This window comes from Danio aesculapii, chromosome 23, assembly GCF_903798145.1.
Source record: "Danio aesculapii chromosome 23, fDanAes4.1, whole genome shotgun sequence".
Taxonomy (NCBI): Eukaryota; Metazoa; Chordata; class Actinopteri; order Cypriniformes; family Danionidae; genus Danio; species Danio aesculapii.
In genome coordinates this window covers 11,649,930-11,673,761 of record NC_079457.1, presented here as the reverse complement: position 1 = coordinate 11,673,761, position 23,832 = coordinate 11,649,930, and the positions used below count along the sequence as shown (strand labels likewise).

The following is a 23,832-nucleotide window of genomic DNA, read 5'->3' as shown; positions in this document are numbered from 1 at the left end:
ATTAACTCAAGCTCGAACTGTGCCAGAAGTCCATGTTCAAGGGCCGAGGTTTACGAGGTACGAAACGTAACAAGACCTTCTGCAAAAAAAACCTAGCCTTTTATATATAAACATCTGTCTCTCTTTGTACTGTACAACCTGTTAAAAGGTTTTCCTTGTTATTCTTGGCTTGGCTTGATCGATCCAGTGACTTCAGAAGAGAAACGGAGACTTACCGTACGAGTCACATCATACTGTGACCAGATTTGTCAGTCATACTCTAATAGCGATGAGAAGTCAGAGTTCATGTTGACCGAAAGGCCAACTTCAAAAGCTTGACACCATAATGTAGCTCACAAAAAAAATGAGCTCTCCTGTGGATGGAGGATGGATGACGCTCCAGATGTTTCCGCTAAAACCGTAAAAAGCCTGTGTAAAACTGTCAATGGACACGAGCCATTCTCACAGTGTTTAAAGGAATAGTTCACCCCAAATGTTTTATTTGCTGAAAATGTGTTCACCCTGAGTCCGTCAGAGATGGAGAAACGTGTTACATCTGACGTCAGAATGAGAGTATAAATAGCTGATAAAAACATCACTATAATCTACAATACACATGACTCCAGTCCATGAAATAAATCAGGCAAGTGAAAATTGTGCATTTTGGTGGTTATTTTAAGCTGTCATTTAAGCGCAAAATATGAAAAATCAATAACCCACAATAATGCTTTACTCCAGTGAAAAAGTCTATGGCCTGTTGAGCTCTTACATTAAAATCTACCATCAATGAGTGTTTAGAAATGTTTGCCTTGCAGGGCCAAAATTTGTATATCGATTTATACATATTTTTATGTTTATTTATATACATTCAATTCAGAACATTTCTTCTCAAAATCGAGTTTATATCCCACAATTCTAAGTTTCAAACTTACAGTTTATCTTGCTATTGTCTGCGTGTATGCTTTCTGTCAATACTGAGTTTAATACCTCACAAGTCAGGGTTTATTTTCTTTAATATTTCTATTAAATTCAAGAAATGTGACATGCAAACTTAACTCAGAATCCTGCTCTTTATCCAAACAATTCCAAGTTTACCATCTTGCAATTTGACTTGTTTAAAGACATATTTCTATCAAAACAAAGTCATGAATCATGACCTCCAAGATATAACCTCAGAATTGCAAGAAAGCCTTTAAATAAGCAATTGAAATAGTCACAACTGAAATGAAGTCAAAGTTACAAGATGTAAACAGGAAACTCTGAGAAAAATATAGAGAAATGCGAGATGTATCTCACTATTTCTTTAAATAAAATGTAAAATTTGCCATTCAGAAATGGATTTCCATATATTTTGAATTTGATACAGATGGTAACTTTTTCACTAAAGAAAGCAATGTGACAAAGCACTCACATAAGCTGCTTATCGAACTGTCTTATGAACCATCAGGTCTGGTTTCAGTTGTGCTTCCACATAAGCCAACTAATGTAGACACCATTACAAACAATGTTTTTTATTTAAGAAATTTATATGGTTTTTCACCTTTTTTTGGACAAAACAGTAGAGATTACTGGACTTCGATCCGGGAATCAAACTCGGGTCGCCGTGAACACCTCAGTGCTATTTTTCGATTATTGGTGCCGACTATAAATCTTGGGCTGGAAATCTAGGCATGGTTAGATAATCATGCTGAACTGCACTGGAAGTGTAGAGTGCATAAAGTTGCCACTCTATTGCCTAGCAGGCGGTTTCTCCATACCTGGCTAGGTAGAAGAACACTATTTATTTATTTATTCCTATTTAAGAAAGTAAATTTCAGAAAAAAATTTGTCCTAAAACAGAAATATCTGATCTTCCTCCATATCGATGTTTACATTACACTTGCGTTACCTAAGGCACTGATGCACAAGCATTAAATTTCAGCTGGCTCCATTTCATCATCACGACAGTGGAAATTGAAAGGGTTTCAGTGCTAACTGAACCAGATCTGCACGGAATGGTACGGGGTTAAGCAAACAGAACCGATAGTGGAAAAGCAACTATATTTTAACCTGGAAGCAACGATTTGAAGTCAAAAACATCCTATCATCTTTACTACAAATATGCAGCTTTTCAGTTCACAAGACATTGATTAATGGACAGGAGCAGTGCGGATTATTTTTATCAGCTGTTTGTACTTTGACGGCACATATTCACCATAAAGATGAGCTAAACTTTCATTTTAGGATGAAATATTTCTTGATTGAGAATTTACTCCTCGAAAAACAAGAATTGATTAATTGATGTGCACGTTGAGAAAACGTCTAAAGCAGGTGTCAAACTCAATTCTTGGAGGGCCACAGCTCTGCACAGTTTAGCTTTAACCCTAATTAAACACACCTGTTCAAACTAGGCTTGTTTTAAACCTTCAGGTAAGTGTGTTAAAGCAGGGATGGAACTGAACTGTGCAGGATTGCGACACTCCAGGACCTGAGTTCGACACCCCTGGTCTAAAATCACAATGTGTCTACTGTCACTAAGCTAATTTCTCAGTTTGAAAAGGCCACGTGCAACAGCTCCAGTTGTAAACAGATTCAAATCGAAAGGATGCTGTGACAGTGTAAATCCAGTGATATTTAGGGGGGCTACAAAAGTTTGTTATCTATTATCAAAATCCAGAGATGTGTAAGGTATTACGCAGGCATAATTCACTATTGTTTTGTTTTGTTTGGATGACCAACTTTTTTCAGTCTCATGTGGAAACTCCAAGCGTGCCCTTAAAGCAATAGTTCGACCAAGAATCAAAATTTACTCCCTATTTACTCACTCTCAAGTGGTTCAACCCTTTACGAGTTGCACTTTGTGTTTGTAACACACAAAATAGGATTTTTAGAAAAATGTCAATGATTGTTGTAACCCAATTTTTCCAGTTATATTTAAAATGCACTTATTAACCCAACCGTTATGTTTGTCCATATTTGACCCAGAAATGGGTTTTAACAACCCAGCATTGTTGTTGACATTGATTTACATAATCAATGGCATTTGGTTTCCAACATTCAACAATAGCAAGAAACTCAAACAAGATCGGGGGAGTAAATAATGATCAATGAAGTAATGAATTGTCACTTTTGGACTTTTCGGGTTTCATATGCAAAAGTTCACTGAGCATCGAGATAATCACGACAATCTACAGTTCTGCACAGGAGCTACAGAATGAACTAACTCTACTCTACCAGATGCCATTATTTGTCTGGACTGAATGCACAACTAACCCGTTCGCTCATCACAGTACCATCTAAAATACAAAATACGCTATTTTCCAGAATCTAGCCGGTATAAAAGAGTCCACTGGGGTGTTGGAGTCTTTAAACAGTTTATAGGCTCAGACCCCCAGTCGAGTCACGTTGGAGTCCATTGTGTTTGCTATGAGCGATTGAACAGGCTATCACACCGCCAGCCTGCTGTTGTTTGTCTGCAGTGGGCTCCAGGATGCCGCGTGCTGGGACGGGTCCTGAGAATACGACCGTCCCTCACAGCACGGCTGGTTCTCCTCTTTAGGGACGCCCACAGCACACAAACGTCGATGCCGCAGTAACCGGTCGGTTCTGGAAAAGTTCTGTGTGACAGAAGGGGGTTCGGAGTTAGTCTCATTTTTGACGAGGGAAGACTCACGTTTGAATGAAATGGGACTTTCAGACATGCTTTCAATTACTTTTTTAGAATGCCGTGTCTAGAGTTTTGCAAAAGCCCGTGTATGCATTTTAAATGCTTCTTTAAGAGTCAATTATGTGATTTTTTTTGTGACTTGTATTAATGTAAACTGATTTTTTAAATATATTTTGTTGAAACTGTGATATGTTTTTCAGCATATTTTCATCTTTCAAGTTATAAAGTACCATTTGAAATGTCTTGACCCTTTAGTTTGGGTCAATTTTATGCATTAATATTCAATAAACAGGGTTCATTCACATTTTTACGACTGACTTGACTTTTCCATGATTTTTTCAAGACTTTCAAGCAAATTTTCATGACCTAATGTTTCATGCAATGTCTACATATGCGTGGTAAAAGAAAAACAATGCGTGTTCAAATTTATTACAGCATATTGTAAAACACGCACCAATCTATTTAGTTTCAATTTATATTTATATCTATGTCAAATTGATTTAGATAAGGCTTACACTGCACTAATAATGTAAGAGTATGTGATTGGCCAAGGACAGAAAAATGTAAATAACCTATATTCAAGTTTACAGATATCTGTTTTCCATGACTTTTCCAAAACTTTGTGGGTTTTTCTGTTTTTCCAAAACTTTTCCAGGTCTGGAAAATGGCATGTCAAAAGTCCATGACTTTTCCAGGTTTTTCATTACCGTTTGAACCCTGAATAAAAATATATGCATTTCAAGTGGTGGATGCGTTTCGTTTGATGTTTGATCCAGATCATGTCTTGTTGTCAGATAATTTGTCATACCAGCTTAAAAAACATAATATCAAATGTGAATTTAATGCAATATGTCTAGGCCTGTCACGACAAGTCATTTGTGTTGTGCGATATACTATTATAGAAATGATTGTGATAAGTGATATTATTGTCATTTTAAGAACAATTTATACCTATTTATATTATGATTCTACAACAGGATTTACATTGGCATAAACACATTCAAGGCATAAAAAACACATATAAATGTCCTTTTGGCTTTAATGTTTTTCGTGAATCATAACTTTTCTGAAAGTGGACTGCAGATTTGAAACAGAGTTTACGTTAAAAATGGTAGTAGTTTTCTGGAAAAATGTGAAAATTCTTTTCTTGACCTGAGATGACAGAAGCTGCGTAATCTGCTCAAATTTTTATATATTGAGTGTCCAACAATTACTGAGGTCATGTCAGTGTATTGCACGATAAGTCCATATATTGATTATTGTGACAGGTCTATATAAGTCACTCACTTTACAGTTTTAATTCTAAACAGAGTTTTTAAAGACTGTCTGTATATCAGTAAAACATTTTTTTCAATTTCTCATAATCAGGCATAATTCAGAAATAATCATTGATAAAAGACGATGCATTAAGACAGATTTGTTAATAATAGGCCTTTCTCAATGACAGCAATCACATAAGTTGAACACACTAATAATGTGAAATTAAAACTTACCTTGTTTACTTATTTTATCAATAAACTTTTGAGGTCATATTGCAAACAACGATTAATACATGTCAACTCCAAATGAAAAAAATTTCTTCAACTTTTGAATTATTTTCTTATTATTGCAACTCCTCCCCTTAGACCATCTTACTCCATTCATGCTAAACAACTCCTTTTCTCAATCAAATCAGTTCCTCATGAACAAAAGTATGCATTTTCTCCTGGTTTACTTTAAAATATATCACAATATAAAATAGATAAAATCATTTGGTGCAGCCTCAATAACATTAAAGTAATAGTTCACCCAAACTAGTTAAGAGTGACGTCACGCAAAGCATCCTGCCTAATTATATAATGAATCTACAACAGGATTTACATTGGTATAAACACATTCAAGGCACAAAAAACACATATAAGAGAGAGGAGAATCAACAAATCGTAATAATAAATGTTTACAAAGCAATGTATTCGAAATTTACGATCGCAATATCCATGCCTTATATCTGATAGCCAGAAAGTGATGAATTTTTAATAAATTGTTCAAATATTGGTGTCTGTGATGCAGCAAGTCCAGAGACTGTAGTGTACACCATAATTTTATATAATTCACTTTAATGTGTGATATGACTAAATGAGGTCATAAACAAATATTTTCTCAATTCAAATGAGTAGCGGCATGGACCCGGAAACAATATTTCACACCATACGACTTAACAAGCGGATAAATTCTCTCATTATTTACTCACCCTTGACTGTTTTCAAACTAGTTTGAGTTTTTTTTTTGTTTTGTTGAACACAAAAGTATATATTTTGGAATGTTGTAAACATTGACTTCCATAGTATTAGTTTTTCCTACTATAAAAGTACAACATTCTTCGAAACATCTACTTTTGTGTTCAACAAAACAAACAAGCAAAAAAAAAAAAAACTCAAACTGATTTGCAAGAAGTGAGTAAATTATGACAGAATTAAAATTGTTGGGTAAACTATCTTTTTAAGCCCCCCATTTTGATGCAATATGCTAATAAACAGTCATACAGCCCTAAAGACATATGTTCATGAATGTGTTAAGCAAATCACAAGCTCTCTGTGTATAAAAGCGCATGTGTGTGTTGCGTCTCACCTGTTGGCAGCGGTCACACTGATAAGGCTTCTCACCGCTGTGAACACGCTTGTGTCTCTCCAGATGGTAGCGCTGGATAAACCTCATTTCACACATATCACAACCAAATGGCTTTTCCCCTAAAACACACACACACATATATATACATATATACACACACATATATATATATATATTAACATAATATATAAATGGTAAGCTGATGTGAGCATTAAGTCTAATGTCGTACCCGTATGAGTGAGAATGTGTCGTTTGAGATGGTAACTACTGCGGAAAGCACTATAGCAGTGCTCGCATATGAAATTCTTCTGCACTTGAGAGCCGAGTGAGTGATCATCGTGATCATCAGGAACCTCCACCTTCATGAAAAGAGCATTGTGTTAGCGTAGGAATACAAGCAGATGTGCGTAAATGGGATAAACAGGCAGAGATGCAGTACATACTTCAATGGATGCCTGGGGTTTCTCTCTCATTCTGGTGGGAAGTCCAGACTTCCTGTTCTTTTTCTTTGGCTGCACGTTCTGGCTGGTTTGCAGATCCTTTTCATCCAAAAGCCTGGACGAGTGAAACTCTCGGTCTTTGCGGATGAGCTGTTGAGAAAACACAACCTTTAGGTCATTTACCATTGAATGCAGATCATTGTGAAAGATTTTAAAGATACTAATGTAAATGTTTACCTTAAATCTAGGTTTGGTCACAATTTATGCTATTAACAAACCATTAACAAAGACTTTTATCAAACTACTAATTAGCGGCTTATAATTAATAGTTAGCAATATAGTAGTTGGGTTTAGGTATTGGGTAGGAATTCTGGATTTAGAATTAAGAAAATACATTCATTAATTTTCTTTTCAGCTTAGTCCCTTTATTAATCAGCAGTCACCACAGCGGAATGAACCACCAACTTATCCAGCATATGTTTTACGCAGCGGATGCCCTTCCAGCCGCAACCAAACACTGGGAAACACCCATACACTCTTGCATTCACACACACTACGAGCAATTTAGCTTATTCAATTCACCTACCGCATGTCTTTGGACTGTGGGGGAAACCGAAGCACCCGGAGGAATCCCACGCAAACACAGGGAGAACATGCAAACTCCACACAGAAATGCCAACTGACCCAGCCGGGGCTACCCCGTGCTACCCACTGCACCACCGTGATGCCCGCATCATACATTATAAATGCTGATAAACTAGGGCTGCACTATATTGAAAAAATTAGACATTGCGATATTTAGTTTTGCTGTGATATATATTGTGATATGAACACAAGTTCACCAGGTTGTTTATTAGCACGATTTTGGAAAGAAATCTTGAATTTAGACTGATGTTGGTGATTTTGTAGGGGGGTAAATCATGGATGACAATTAATAAACAAATTACAAGCAAAATAAACATAATAGAGCAAATAAAAAAGTAAAAACAAACAGATTTCTGTTTTTCTGGAAAGTCAAACAGTTTTCAGGAACAGAAATTGAATGAATGTAAAAGAACAGTATAATTGTGGTGGAAATTTTTATTTTAATTATTAATAAAACAATAATTTATATAAAACCCTTTCTTACTAGAAACATCATATATTAAGAAACATATGCCTTCCTAAAGATGATACAAAAACAAATATTACAAGAAGGGTCATTCAGAAGGTGGTCATCTGCTTTTAAACATATGCATTCAATAAGTGTAAACCCTGGCTCTAAAATGCTCTAAAGAGGACTGGGTGTCAGCTCTGACGAAGTGGGCCTTGAAGCAGGGGAAAGAAGATCAAACCTAGTATCCGGCTAGCCCAGGGATGGGCAAACTCGATCGTGGAGTGTCGGTGTCCCTGCATAGTTTTGCTCCAACTCTAATCAAACACACCTGCTTGTAGCTTTCTAGTGATCTTAAAGACACTAATTAGGGTGTTCAGGTGTGTTTGATTAGTGTTGGAGCAAAACTCTGCAGGGACACCGGCCCTCGAGGATCAAGTTTGCCCATGCCTGGGCTAGCCTGTGGGTCGCACTCTGCAGCAACCGGTTCCTGTATGACTATCAGACCTGTTCTTTGCAAAGAATAAAATCTTTTTGGAAGTAAATCTTGTAAGACTTTGTCTCTTGATCAGTAAAAGTGTCTTTATTTGAAATTGCCACGACAATGAACTTCATTTTATTAATAGTTCAGTCAAATTATTGCATCTTAAAGTTACAAATGTCGTACTTTTTTGTGCCTGAATGCTTTAAACTCTCTTGAATGCATTTTAAACACATGCAGATGACAAACTTTCACTTTGTTTTGATTAAACTTTGCATTCTGGTTAAATCTCATGCATTCTGGACTGTGTTGCTGATCAATTTTCATCCAAATGCAACACTGCATATCCTGCGATATGACTATTGGGGACGCACACATAGCGATATCAATGCTGACACATTATATTGTGCAGCCCTATAATAAACAGTTAATATCTTAATAATAGGCAGGTAATAAGCCAGGTTAATAGTGTTAATAGTGTGAATTGTCTATTACCAATTCACACTATTAGTTAATAGTTAACTAATTTAATAGTGTGTTAATAATGTGAATGTGTGTTAATTGCTGTTAAACATTACTTGGGAAACATTTGAAAAACAATTAAAATTCACACAAAAGGGCTAATAACAAGGTGTCCGCAGGGTCTTAAAGGTTGATAAATCAATTTAAAGAAAATTAAGACTTTACGTATTAAAAAGTCTTAAATGCTGAGCTGCAACGTAATAAATATTGTATCATTTTTGATTATACAATGTATAGTTGTATGCTAGCATTTAATCTGCGAATAGTGGGATGCTACGTAGTTTATGAAATCTAGATTTGACATCACGCTGCTTTGTTTACTGCAGTAAACACCGTTATTTTCTGCTGTTCTAAGGGCACCACCTGCTAGATTTGCATTTTTATTCAGTATATGAATGATGTTTTAGTTTAGGATTAGTGTCTTAAAATCAGTATTTAGTAAATATACTGCAAGTTAAAATGTTAACAGTTGAAACCTAAAGGGGCATTGAGTTTTAAAATGTATGAATAGTCTTTAAAAAGGTCTTTAAATGTATTAAATTTCACTCTCTGATTCCTGTATATACCCTGAAAAATGTTGTCCTCATTTGTACACATTAATAGCATATCCAGTATCCACATAACCAATAATAACTCAAGTCTAGCAGTTTGACATTGCTCTTATATATTTTTTGGACCAGCATCTCCATGAACTGAACCCATGACCTTAACATCAGCCACAGGATTGTAAGGACGATTTAAATGAAGAGTTCACCCAAAACGTCATTCCAAACCATTATGACTTGCTTTCACAATGCGTGTGTTTTTCTCTTACCAGTGGTGGACAGCTGACTCCAGAGGGCAGGACCATGTGTGTTTGTTGGCTGTGTGTGTCCTGATTGTGGTTGTTTTCTCTCATCTTCCTATGGCTGGGCATTGAGCCGGCCTGCATGAGTGCCATGCTGGACAGCACTGCTTCACAGCCCAGCAACCCAGCCTGAGCACAAACACAAACATGCAAATCCATGAGGAATACAGTAACAGTGCTCCTGTCACCTAACTGGTGGGCTGCTACAGTTTACTTAGCTTAAAATCAGAAACAAATCAAATGGGATTTTTATTATTATATTTCATTATTGTTATTGTCATGATACAACCAATAACATTACTTCATACATGCATACATATACACACTGCTCAGCAAAAATGAGTACACCCCATTTTCAAAATGAATATTTTTATCCTATTTTTTTTATTAATTTATTTTATATTTTTTCCGCAACATATAAAAGTGAGTGCACAAATTTTGGACCGTTATCATAAGATATTTTGTTAGATAAGCTTCAGATCTGGCTTCAGTATTGATTAGGCATGGGATGATAACCGTTTTCAGGGTATACCGCGGTCTGGAAAAGTCAAGGTTTTAAAACCGTCAACATTTTCTGTAATACCGTTCCTAAGGTATGTGTAAGGTTTTTTATTTAAGGGGGGGCTTTGGGGGAGACTACAGTATCTCCAGCAGAAAAGATACCCAAAGATGCCATTTTAAAATGTAAATAAATCAGTGTTTTTGAAACAAATGAAGACAGCCGAAGTCAATGAGTCATTAGAATTATTCAGCCTGACATGTTTATTGTGCCAAAAATATTATAAATCTTTCAAAAAATAAAACATATTGTTTTCAAAGGGGAAAAAAGTTGTTGTTTTTTTACCCAGACATTTCAAAAGAATATATTTTACAATACCATGATACCATGAAACCGTGATATTTTTCTCCAAGGTTATCATACCATCACAATCTTATCCCGGCCCATGCCTAGTACTGACTAAACTAATGTATATGCACAAATATAATATTGTAGAGCTTCATATAGAAAATATTAACTTAAATGAGAGATTTGAGAGAGGTGTCCTCCTATATGCTGAGCACTGTATATATGGTGTTTATATGATTTTATTATCATCATATTAGCATTTTATTATTATTGGCATTAATATTAATCAGGGTTTCTGCTTGTTTCATCAAGTCAAATTTAAGACTTTTTAATACTCTTTTAAGACTTATACATGTCTAAACACTAATGATTTTTGATAATGGCCCAGTTAGGCTACAAAAAACATGTAGTTACTTCCTAGCCACGTATTTGAATGTGTCAAAACTAGAAAAACTCAACATAAATGTTTCGTTTCTTTAATGACAAGTTTAACATTGTTAAAAGTATATTACAGAGAAAATTACATAAATAATTTAAAATATATACAGTATTTGTTGGCTTTTGGTCCAAATGGATTGAGTATAACTCCTATTCAACCTAATTGGTGATTTGATGGATCTTGGCCTGATTGGGTAGCTTTACTGGGACAGAGGAAATTTAAGACTTGTTTAAAATGATTTAAGAACTACAACACAATATTTCAGTGAATTTAACACTTTTAAGGCCTAAAATGTTGTTTTGAAAATGTAAGACATTTTAAGATGTTTTAAGACCCCGCGCACACCCTAAATAATGTGTTCTTAATGATCCTAAAACTTAAAAGTATAACGATAATTATTACTATAAAAAATGGGTCATATACTTGGGGGTCATTAAATACATTTCGCCTCATTGCTGTTTATTAATTTCAATTATTTACCGAAGTGATGTATTACTATTGTACAGTAAAGGATTTTGCAGAAATACCATATTTATATATGAGCAAATCCAACGTTATGGATGTGAACGAGCTCAAACCAGCGACCTTCTTGCTGTGAGGCGATTGTGCTACCCACTGCACCACCGTGCTGCCTATATTGAAATGTCCGTTTACATTTCCAAAACTACCAACCACAGAGTTATGTGATCAGAAAAATATCAATCTGTAAACATTTTTTACATTTTAAATGAGGAAAACAAACATGGGTTATGGATGTGACGAAAACAGTTTACAGTATACAACATACTTTGTAGAAATTCTGTGACTTAAACGCCACAACCCAAAAGAAATAATGCTAATCAAAAGGATAAGAGTCAGCTCACTATAGAACAAACATGACTGATTTTATTTTATCTGACATTTTTTGCATTTATGAGGAAAAAGCTCTGTTTTGGATGTGAGATTTCTCTGTTTTAAATTTGACAGATGTGATTTGGGTAGATCAAATATAATAGTTTGAAAACAGAAACAGAAACATTTTTTAGTATTTTTAAAGCACTGTAAAATACTTTCTTACAAAAACGCAGAAATGGTTTTGATATTTTGGCAAAAACTTATTTTTTTTCATGGCAAGGTTGATATTTGTATGGAATTGCTCATATATTTATATTAGCAGTATATTCATATTTTTATAAATATTAATATTTATTTATAGACTTTTTTTTCAGATATAGACTCCTTCTGAAATTATATTTTCCAGATTTTCCCCTAAATTCACATTTTTCTAAATAATGTTGAGGTGATTCTCAATACTATTGTATAGTAATATTTCTGTTTATTACAGTATTTAAAAAATCTATATTACACCTATTTCATAATCACCATAAAAATAAGAATACGGTCCCAAAAGAGTTTTAATTGTCTTTCTCTGAAATATAAATAAACATGTTCTGGACCAGGGTTGTCCAAACTCGGTCCTGGAGGGCCAATGTCCTGCTGAGTTTAGCTCCAACTTCCTTCAATACACCTGCCAGGAAGTTTCTAGTACTATGGTCTCAAACTCAATTCCTTGAGGGCCACAGCTCTGCATAGTTTAGTTCCAAGCAACTCCAACTCACACCTGCTTAGTAGTCTCTAGTAGTCTTGAACACCTTGATAAGTTGCATCAGCTGTATTTGTTTAGGGTTGGAGCAAAACTGTGCAGAGCTGCGGCCATCCAGGAATCCAGTTTGAGACCTATGTTCTAGTATATCTAGTAAGAGCTTGATTAGCTGGTTCAGGTGTGTTTGATTAGGGTTGGAGCTAAACTCTCCAGGACACAGGCCCTCCAGGACCGAGTTTGGACACCCCTGTTCTAGACATTATTTTTGCGTGGTCCATCTCATGATTGGCAAACATTATGTCCATTATGCGTCACAGAGAGACTCCAGACTGTAAAAGTGAATTTCAAACAGTTAACACACACAGAAAAAAAATCAAGCAAAACCAAAACATACACCTTCTTTCTCAAACATAGGTGAAGAAAATGCAAATGAAGAAGAGAACAAAATAAAAAATCAAAACACACTGACCCATTTCATGTGATCTCGCACTGTGCTGTTGGAAAGGTGTGACATCTTAGTGCTGAGAGTGTGTGTGTGTGTGTTGGGGCTCTGGGCAGGGACAATGTTTAGAGACCACACAAGCCCCAATCATCAGGGGCCCGAGCCTAGAAACAGAAAGCCAGGGTAACATCCATCTCTGTCTGACGCTGCCACACATCCAGCCCACCACTAACAGAACCTGTCAACTGTGGACAAATCACTGCTTTTATTCACTACAATCAGACATTTTCCATGCCGGAATCGCCAAGCCTTTGTTTATGTAGGCGTATAGGCCCGTGTTTTTAAGCCATAAGAGTTCGGGCTTCATTTCCAGGCGTCAAGAGTCCCTAAATGACATCTGGAAACAAACCTGGTCAAAATCCAACCAGGATTCTTATTGGTTCTGTCAAAACTTAAAGTGTAGAAATACATCCGAGCATTTACGCCCTGTTGATTTTGGATTTGGATGATCAGATTCTGGGATTTACTGGAATATATCTTTAAAAAACCTGATTTATTTTAACCACCCCTTTTTCCACTTATTCCTGTGCATTTGCCCGACTAACTCACTAAGATGAAGATGATTATAATTCACAAATGAGGCACGGAAGATGGATAAATGCATAAATGATGAATTTGACATTAACACAGCATGACTGTTTGGCTTGTTGGGGGATCTGGCAACTAACAGGGTCCTGAAGGTGAAATTAATTCCAGGAGAAAGAAAATAAAATTGCATCAGTCTTATCGCACGGCAAACAGAAAGCAATCTAACGCAAACACAGACAGCAAACTTTATAAGACCAACTCAACTGTATCTAAGCATGTGGGCTGTAATTGTGGGCAATAAACCAAACTGCCTTTAAATTTGAGTGCTTATTATAAACCACATTATAAGTGTACATGTTAAAGCCATAGCATTAACCAGACCCAGACATTATTACAAGGAATATCATATTTTGTACAACATCACCGATTCATTTTTGAATTGTACATACCCACTGTACATATACAAAAGATAATTATGTTCATATCTATCTCTGAACACCTCTGTTTGTTAATAGCAACCTGTACATATATTCATCTATTGTAAATCTCTGTTCATAGCTAATACAACCTGTATATAATGTTCATAGTGCATATCCATCTGTAAATATTACCATAGATAACTGCACTTTATAACTTATACCTATATCCTGCACTTGCTGCTATTGCACTCCTGGTTAGACCTACACTGTAAAAAATGAATCTTGAGGCTTGTAATTTTCATTAAAAAAATTAATGTGGTCATTAAAAATAATGAGCATATTTTCTTTAAAAAATTGATATTCTGGTTTTATTATAAAATATTAAGAAGATTTCGCTAATATAACTAAGATTTTAATTTTACTTATTTTTTTAAGCAAACTAGTGCAATTATTAAGCTTAATTTGAGAAACCAGTTAAGCTAATAAAATTGAGGAAAGATGGCTTCATGTTTATTTTAAGAAAATTCACTCAATTATGTGGATTTGATTGAGATGTTTGCATTTGAATCTCAACAACGGCAGTGATCAGACGACATTTTGAAGGAGCAGATCAACAGCGAGCATGTTAAGAGGTAAGCATTAACAGTTTATCATTTTATTGTCTTAAGTAGCCTAAGCTCTTTCAGGAAAGACACATGCTGTTCAAACTTGTTCAGGAGCTTAGTTTTTGCCATATGATGTATATAGGGATACACAGGTATCTTTAACCACCCATTCCTATTTGAAATTGATTTGCTTCAATGTTCATTCTGAATTATATAATGAAGTTGAACAAATTATTTGCATCGTAATATTTAACAGCAACGATCAGGCAACAGTTAAGCAGACGAACAACAGTGAGCTTGTTAAGTGGTAAATCTAAGCTAAGCTAAGTTAGCTAGCTATTCAATGGGGTTTATGTACAGCTAGTGCTTTTCCATTTCATAAGGTTCCTTTTACAGCATTGCTGATGTAATGTAATGAACTGTTTATATATAATACTGTACATAAATACTAATATTTGTTTGCTTCATTTTTCAGTTTAATAAAGAAAACGTTTGCAGAGTTTTCCCACTAAAGAGGAGCAGTTTATTGAGGCAGATTTTGATAAAGAGAATGGGTGCCATACATCAGGTATTTTTAATAATGTTATTTGTGTATTATTATTATTATTATTATTATTATTACTAATTTCTACACTTTTTTGCATCAGACCTCACATTAAATCAGGGATGAATCGAGAGATGTTGTCCTCTGTTGCTGGTCTATCTGTATGAATAAGAGGAAGAGCTCATCCAGGAGTGCAATGTAAGTGTCTCAAACTGTTTCAGATATTTATGATCTTCAGAAAACTGCATTTTATATTTTTGCATGCTTACAAAAAAATATATAGCTCAAGCATTACACTGTTGAATGCACTATTCCTTGTATAAACATGGTTTGTTTTTATAAATTTGTGTACACTAGTATACATTTAAACACCCTGTCCATTATAAGTCAAAATACTTGTGTATTTGTGTCAGTCAGCAACATCTACTCAAACATTATGAAGAATTACTGTTCACAGATATAAAAAGAAATGGTTTATTTCATTAATATATTTCCTTAATGTGTTTTAGTAAACATTTGAAATGTACAACTGCATAATTTCAATATAATAAACGTAAATGTTTATTTTACAGTGTGGTAATGCACAGAGAATTGCTGTCTGTCAGAGGGATGACCAACCATGAGGACTTCTGCATTGTCTTGGAGGATAAGTGAGTCAAGGCTGGCTTGGAAAATCTAGAATCGCTGAACTGGATTTATACAAATATTCCACAAATTAAAATCACTTACAAAGAAATGAATATTAAGTTTGCAATACACAAATTCTGTCAAATATTGTCTAAAATGTGACTATTCCTACAAAGGAAAGTTGACAGGTCAGTTTTTTCCATGACATGGATAAAGGAATTTTTATCAGAGATTAACATTGCTGTAAATTTTATATAGATTTGTTTAACATATTGTACCATTTTGTTATCAGTGTAACATGTAATAAAATGATATTTGGCCTAAATGTATTGTGTATGTATTTCATTATACATTAAATATTTTACATTTTATGAATGAGTAATTTTCAGTAATAAATTTGAGTAAATGGTGATTTATTTGCTTATATTATAAAAGCACATTCCACTAATAATATTAAAATCATCATCTATCACTTAAAAAAACTAGTAATTTTCACATGATTCATTCAAGTGGTTTTTGTTAAAAAAAATAAATATGAGTAAATGGTGGTGGATTAGCCTAAATTATAAAAGTACATTCCGCTAATAATATTAAAATCTTCATTTATCACTCAAAATATTTAGCAATTTTCACATGATTCATTCAAGTGGTTTTTGCTAAAAAAATCAAGTCTTGAAATTTACTTAATAATAATACGTGCAATAGTGTTACCACAATTTTTTTTTGTAAATAGCACATAAGATTTTTTACAGTGTAGACATGTGTAATGACAATATAGCTAATTAATCAATATTTTAAAGCTGTTGCACAATGTATGGCACAAAATACATTTTCACCTCCTTTTAAAATCAAAAGTCAAAACTATTTTATTTAATCGAGCTGATAACTAATAAGGTTCAGTTTTTTAAAACTAACATTAACATAATTTCTGTAACAAGCATAGCTTTTTTTCTGACAAACGAATACTAAAGTACAATCTACTGTACTTTATAATACTTTGCTATTTCAATTTGTTTAAAACACCTGTTTACTCTGATTTATAATAAAGCAAGATTTTAAACAACCCACTTTATTGTAACTTATGTAAATATAATGATAATACTGTATTTTGTGATTAAGCTTCAAGCGATGGTTCACCCAAAAATGAAAACTTACTCACTATTTACTGTTCCTCAAGAGTTTCCAAACCTTTATGAGTTTCTTTCTTCTGCTGAAAACCCTAGAAGATATTTTGAAGAAAGTCGAAAACCTGTAAGCATTGACTGACATAGTAGGAAAACTATAGATCAGGGGTGTCCAAACTTTTCCTTATGAAGGGCCAAAAACCAAACTAGATTAAGGCTAGTGGGCCGGCTGTAAATATAATTTCCAAAGTAATTTCCAAATTGATTTAATAAAATTAAGATAATGAGAAAACATTGCTTTAACTAATACATTATGTTTCATTTTTTTTTACATTTTATAACAGGCTTACTACAGTAAAAACAAAAACATCTCATTTATAACAGAATGGAGTTACACTAGTTTTTGCCTTGATTTGCTCACTGATGTCTTCTGCATAGTCCTTACCTGCCAACCCTCACGTTTTTCTGGGGAGTCTCCCGTATTTCATACCCATCTCCCGCCACCCTCCAGTTTTGTTATTTCTTTCAGAAAACTCCCGTTATTTCACCCCATCCCCCACCCGGTCCTCAACTTTATGCTACAGTCTGCAAGACCCTAATACCCCCGGGTCGCCAACTTTGGTATAGTATCCAATCGCAGCGGCTTCCCGAAACCCGTTCCATACTGCAGTTACTAACACCACAGTCAGTATTGGGCAGTAGCGTTGCTACAAATAGAGATACTACTAGCTTTACTACATTTCTTAGTAGCGTTGTTACTCTCTAAATCAAATAGCTTTTAAGTAGCAAACTTACTACAGTAAAAACAATTAGGTGAGCACGAGAAATTTGCTTAATGGAAAGATGACTGAGGGAGAGGAGTTATATATAGTTTACTGTAGTAAAGGCTAAAGTTTACTATGGTAATTACTATAAGTTTATGATATTTACTTATGATACTTATGTAGTGTAATTCGTTAATGAAGAGTTGTAAATATATATACAATATAATGCTCATTCCTAAATATTTCCCTTTACTATAAATTACTGTAGTATTTTAATTGTGTAACACCTGGTTTTATTGTTTTTTGTTTTAGCTGTTGTATACTATAATTAGTTTCTGTTTAGTACAGCATATTATTTACAGTAAATAATTGAACTGAACTATTCTGCCTCATGTTTCATTGACAGTTTTATTGATCACTAAGATATGATTGACTTGGATTTAATTTGCTTCAATTTAAAAATGAAAACTGCAAAAATAATTTAGATGTAGCTAACCTACTGTTGCCAAGGAGCTTTTAGCTTAGCTTGCTACATTTCCCAGAGGGTAGTTTTCAGTGTAGTTAAGTTACATTTTAAGTAGAGTAGCTAATAGCTTAGCTCACTACATTTTTCAAGTAGCTTGCCCAACACTGACCACAGTATAGATATTAAACCATTTCTCAACAGTGTTATTCAAACACCTCACCCCCAAACACCCCCCACCACCCCGGTCTCTGGGATTTTCAGAGACAAATGTAGGTATGGCATAGTCCTCTGTCCGTTGAGTGACAGTATTTACATTTTTAAAAAATCTGATTCACTAACATTTAATTGAAAGATTTTATTTTATTTAGCTCAGCAATAAAGCACGCTAAACCTCTCCATCATTCTCACTCTCTTCTAAGATGGGATGATGTGCCCAATCAAAGGTTACAATGGGCCAACTTTGGCCAGCAGGCCCTACTTTGGGCATCTCTGCTATTGAGATACTACGATATGAATACTATGGAAGTCAATAGCTACAGGTTTCCAGCTTTCTTCAAAATATCTTCCTTTGTGTTCAACAGAAGAAAACACTTAGAAAGGTTAGAAACAAGTGAAGTATGAGGAAATGGAGACAGAATTGTAATTTTTTGGTTGACTGTCCCCCTTAAGCAATTATCGAAATCAAGATATTTTGATACCATCATATAGCTACAGTCAATATAACATTTGCATTTGTTTCCTTTGGAAAAAGTATTTGGATACTTAGCAGGTTTGAACCAGTGTTTAATGTTCTTGTATGTGAGTATTACCTTTAAAATTCAATATTGGTGATATAAATGTATGCCAGTTTTGCAATTTAGATATTAAAACAATTGAACAAATGTTTTTCCAATGTAATTTAGTGCAAACGTTTTGGGGTGAAGTATTAGTTTATTTAAGTTTATAGTTAAATATCTGTAAGACTTATCTTTTCATGGGAAATTATTAAGTTTGGCTAAATACCTACGGATAAAAATATATCATAGTATTTGTTGTTATTATTAAAGTTTTATATTTATAAATGTACATTTTTCAAAATTCCCCCAAGTCTAGTGGTGTTTAAAGAAGAATTTGTGATATATTTGAAGACGTTAGGAGAGATGAAAAGCCAAAAAGCAAGATAATTATTTTCATCATTAGAGGACTTTGGTTTCATATTTTGAGAAGTTCAACTCCCCTGCTACATATTTTTCTTTATCATTTATTTTATTCATTAATTTTTGTTATTTAATTTATGTATGTTGTATTATTATTAATAAGAATGGAAAGATAGTGAATAGAAATTGATTGTTATCTCAGTCTTTTGTGTTGTCTAAAGTATTAATGTCTTTCTGTTATTGATCAAGCATTGTTAATAAAATTAAAGTTTTACCTTTATCCCCTCTTAGAGGTGAAAACCATAACTAATAAATTAAATGTAAATACTATTGTTATTTAAATGTAATATTTATATAAAAATAAAGAGATCAGAAGCAAAAACCTCTGAATGCCATCTGAAATTTTATTCTAAAATGAGCATTTTTCCCAATCTCCTGTGTGTATGGTGAGTAAACTCCCTTTTATGGCAAAAATAGGTTCTTTGCATTGCCTTTAAAGTGAAATAACTGCACAAAAATATTGGAGGCTGAGAAAAATGCTCATTTTAGAAGGAAATTTCAGATAGCACTAAGAGAATTTTGCATCTGAACTCTTCAAATGTACTTTCAGAAAACAATTTGCTTTCAAGTAACTTAAAAGTATAATACTTCAGCATTACAAAGATTCCCTCGGCTTAGTTCCTTTATTCATCAGGGGTTGCCACAGCGGAATGAACCGCCAACTTATGTTTTACACAGTGAACGCCCTTGTAGCTGCAACCCAGTACTGGGAAACATCCATACACAATCATTCACACACATACACTACGGCCACTTTAGTTCATTCAATTCACCTACACTGCATCTCTTGGGACTGTGGGGGAAACCGGAGCACCCGGAGGAAACCCACGCGAACACGGGAAAAACATGCAAACTTCACACAGAAATGTCAACTACTGAGACTCGAACCAGCGACCTTCTTGCTATGAGGCGACAGTGCTAACCACTGAGCCACTGTCGCCATTACAAATATGTATTTGTTTTAATTTGTGTGTGAACAGTAATGGACTCTAAAAATAGTTATCAAAACTACAAATGTATGACTGAATCGCATATATTAATGATATATTAGCGCGCTAAATCGCATATCATAACCATATATGGACACATTTTACTAAGAAATGAAACATGGTGGCGTTTTTGGCGTCTGAGGAACTTGAAGCAAGCCTAAACGTGTTTAAAGCGATAAATTACGTGAATTTAGATATTGATTATCGTGGAATATGAGATTAATTCGTAGTTCTTGAGTCTGAAGTGTAAACACGTTACTAATGTAAACTCCTCCATTCATCCACATCACAACAGGGCGTGAGTTCGTCGTCTATTAAACTTCACATTTCAGAGCTAATAAACCGGTGAGTGTGTTTTTAAATGAGCTCATAGGTTTAATAAAAGCATTGCTGGGGGGAGAGAGTAATTGTTTTACCTTACTCTTCGTCTTTTATTGTAGCCCAATATTTTCTTGTCGGACAATTTTTTTTCTTCAGTTTACAAACACAGGAAACGTTACCGGAAGTGTTCTCTGGGGAGAGCGCGTGTCACGTGATCACCGAGCAGGCTACTTCCGGTCTGAATAAACTCCGCGAGTGTTTAAAGGAAATTGGTTTTTATTTCATTATTGTGTAAAATGTCGACCTGCTTGCGACATTTGACGTTTATTTCATATTTGGGAGGAGGGTATAGGATATATACAACGTCCTTCAATATAAAGCGTGTGGTGTTTTGAAACTAAAACAAAGTAGAATAAAAGACACGCACCTATGGGGGAAAAATAAGAAACCACTTGGATTTATTAAGTATGGGTTCAAAACAAAACAATAAAACATAAAAAATATTGTATTATCTAAAATGAGTATAAACATGAATTTATGGTTTCTTTTTGTTATTTCATGGGGAAAAAACAACACAATTTTAACAATTTTAAGGAAATGTCAATAGTTTTTAGCAGATTAAATCAAAGATTGTTTTACTCGAACATGAAATAATTTCAGTTGGTCAAAATAACAAAAAGATGTCATGTTTAATGCCACATAATAATCATTTTAGGCAACACTATCATTTTTGTTCTTCAGCATAGCTATATACTCTAGATATCGCATACGGGCCCTGAACATGCGTCAATAACGCCGCCATATTTGTACAGTGCTCCCAAACCAAATGTCATTCAACTGCACTAGTCAAGACTAAAGACTTTTGCGCTGTGTACGGGTGTAGTAACGAGCAAACAAAGAAAACAAAGCACAACGGCAAAACATTTCATAGGTAAGATTTCATTTTTTTGTATGCTACGAACTTTTGTGCTAAACAAGTAACATTATTGATGATTATACAGTAACTTACTGCACTGACCATAAGGCAAAGTAGCACCAACTCGCACTAAATACTAGGCTTATGCTAATTTTGTTGAATAAAATCAGCAAACAATGTAAATGAAATATGACAAGATGTTGATGGGTCTGAAATACGGGAGACTCTTGGGGAAAACGGGAGTGTTGGCAGGTATGAGAATTAGAAGTGAAAGCAAGAGAGGGGGTATGCTTCAGGACACGGATTAGATCAAATTTATCAGGGAGAGAGGATAATACATTTCCATGCACACAAACACATGCTCTTTGTCGGCAATGCCCGTGCCATCACTTATCCATCTATGTAGAAAAGGGATTAGAAATTATAATGAAAAGAAATTATAATTTTCATAATTAAAAAAATGTGCATACTGACCACTGGGAACACTCCCGATCAAAGATATGTTCATATGTGTCTATATCTCTGGCTCTGGATGGCCAGTCCTCCACTGCATCTTGGTTCCACATTCATTTCAAAGGAGCACTATCCTGTACTAAAATGGCAACTCTATTGATGCACTCCTTCCAATAGACAACAATAGCATAGGCGACATCTAATGTAAATATCTATGGTTCTTCAGAAATTAAGAAATCAATATTTGGAGCCAAAGACCTCACAAAATATTTTTACGTTATTTGGACCAATTGCCATTTTCTGTCAAAAATACATTATGTGTGTGTGTGTGTGTGTGTGAGTGAGTGAGTGAGTGAGTATGTATGTATGTATGTATGTATGTGTATATATATATATATATATATATATATATATATATATATATATATATATATATATATATATATATATATATGTATGTATGTGTGTGTGTGTGTGTGTGTGTGTGTGTGTATATATATTCAATTCAATTAAATTCACCTTTATTTGTATAGCGCTTACACAATGTAGATTGTGTCAAAGCAGCTTCACATAAAGGGTCACAGTAAATAGGAACAGTGTAGTTAAGTTTGTAGTGTTTAAGTTCAGTTCAGTTGAGCTCAGTTCAGTGTGGTTTAATAATCACTACTGAGAGTCCAAATACTGAAGAGCAAATCCAACGATGCGCAGCTCTATAGATCCCGAACCATGCAAGCCAGTGAAAGTTTAACCATAAAGTTTCCAAAAATTGTATCATTTGCATGGGTTTTAAAGCCTATGACTGTGTACGCATTTCAAGCCAGTTTAAAGCATTCAGGCACAGGACATTTTAGTAATGTCAGGAAACATTAATTGTATTTATGTGCAGTATATGCAATGAAGATTATACAGGATTATTTTGTTTACATTCAATTATACAAATTGTGTGCCTGAATACTTTTAGACTCTCAGAAAAACCATAAAGCATTTATTTTATTTGTAACTTTGCTTTACTTTATTTATCATTGTTTGTAATTTATTAAAGTTTATGCAGATGCGCTCTACTACAAATTATCCTAATATCAATGTCCTAAAATTATTTATTATCTTCAAATAGAGCTATTTATCTGTTAAAATCATTCTCAATATCGCAATGTGTATCGCAGAAAAATAAAATATTGCAATGTCAGTTTTTTTCCAATATTGTGCACCCCTAATATATATATATTCTTTTAATTTATATTGATTACAATATAACAAATATTAACAACTTACTAACAACCTACCTAGCGAATCCAGCATAGAAAAACTAAATTTTCGAGTGGCTTCATAATTTTTCCTCATACAAACTTCACGGATACTGTTCAGTCTCGTTTATTGACCTATAGTTTGGGTAAGACTCCATTACAAAAGGAGACTTAAGCAAAATAACATTGTGCAGACAATGTGTTAAAAAAGGACAGTCACAATTCAACACAGTCATCACCTAGTTAATTATGGAGACTAATAAAACTAATTTACTAAAATACAAAATCTTTTCATACTCAGATGTAAAGTTATTTGTTGGAAGACTGCACATACAGTCATTTATCTTATACTACAATGAAAATGTTAAACCATGGCAGGCAACCACAATCTAACCAAGATTTTGGTACACTAACCAGTTTAACAATGGTTTTTAGTTAAACTGATATCACTTTTGTTAATCAATACAATAAACTATGGTAACTGCACTGTAATTAACCATGGTTCACAAGTCCTAACAGATTTCACTGAAATATGAGTGCAAACAAAGCACACCTGTCACTGTGACCCAAGGCTCTGACAAAGTGGAACAGCCCATTTTTTAACCAATCAGAATCACTCTCTGCCTGTCAATCATGTTGCTCATTCAGGTT

General features: G+C 34.3%; 1 protein-coding gene across 5 annotated transcripts; it reads right to left on the bottom strand.

The window, feature by feature from the left end:
- Positions 1–1,562: 1,562 nt before the first annotated feature.
- Positions 1,563–20,745, bottom strand: znf740b (zinc finger protein 740b). 5 transcript variants are annotated; one of them, XM_056449473.1, is made up of 8 exons: positions 20,664–20,722; positions 16,868–16,927; positions 12,953–13,089; positions 9,583–9,744; positions 6,676–6,822; positions 6,462–6,591; positions 6,233–6,351; positions 1,563–3,575 (listed from the first exon to the last, which is right to left on the bottom strand). In XM_056449473.1, the coding sequence occupies exons 3-8, from the start codon at positions 12,995–12,997 to the stop codon at positions 3,405–3,407; spliced, it is 774 nt and encodes a 257-aa protein (XP_056305448.1). In that variant the 5' UTR covers positions 12,998–13,089; positions 16,868–16,927; positions 20,664–20,722; the 3' UTR covers positions 1,563–3,404. The 5 variants fall into 5 exon arrangements, with proteins under 5 accessions (XP_056305448.1, XP_056305449.1, XP_056305450.1 ...); XM_056449474.1 differs by lacking the exon at positions 16,868–16,927 and having other exon boundaries at positions 20,664–20,745; XM_056449475.1 differs by lacking the exon at positions 16,868–16,927 and having other exon boundaries at positions 20,669–20,735.
- Between the last annotated feature and the right edge of the window lie 3,087 nt (positions 20,746–23,832).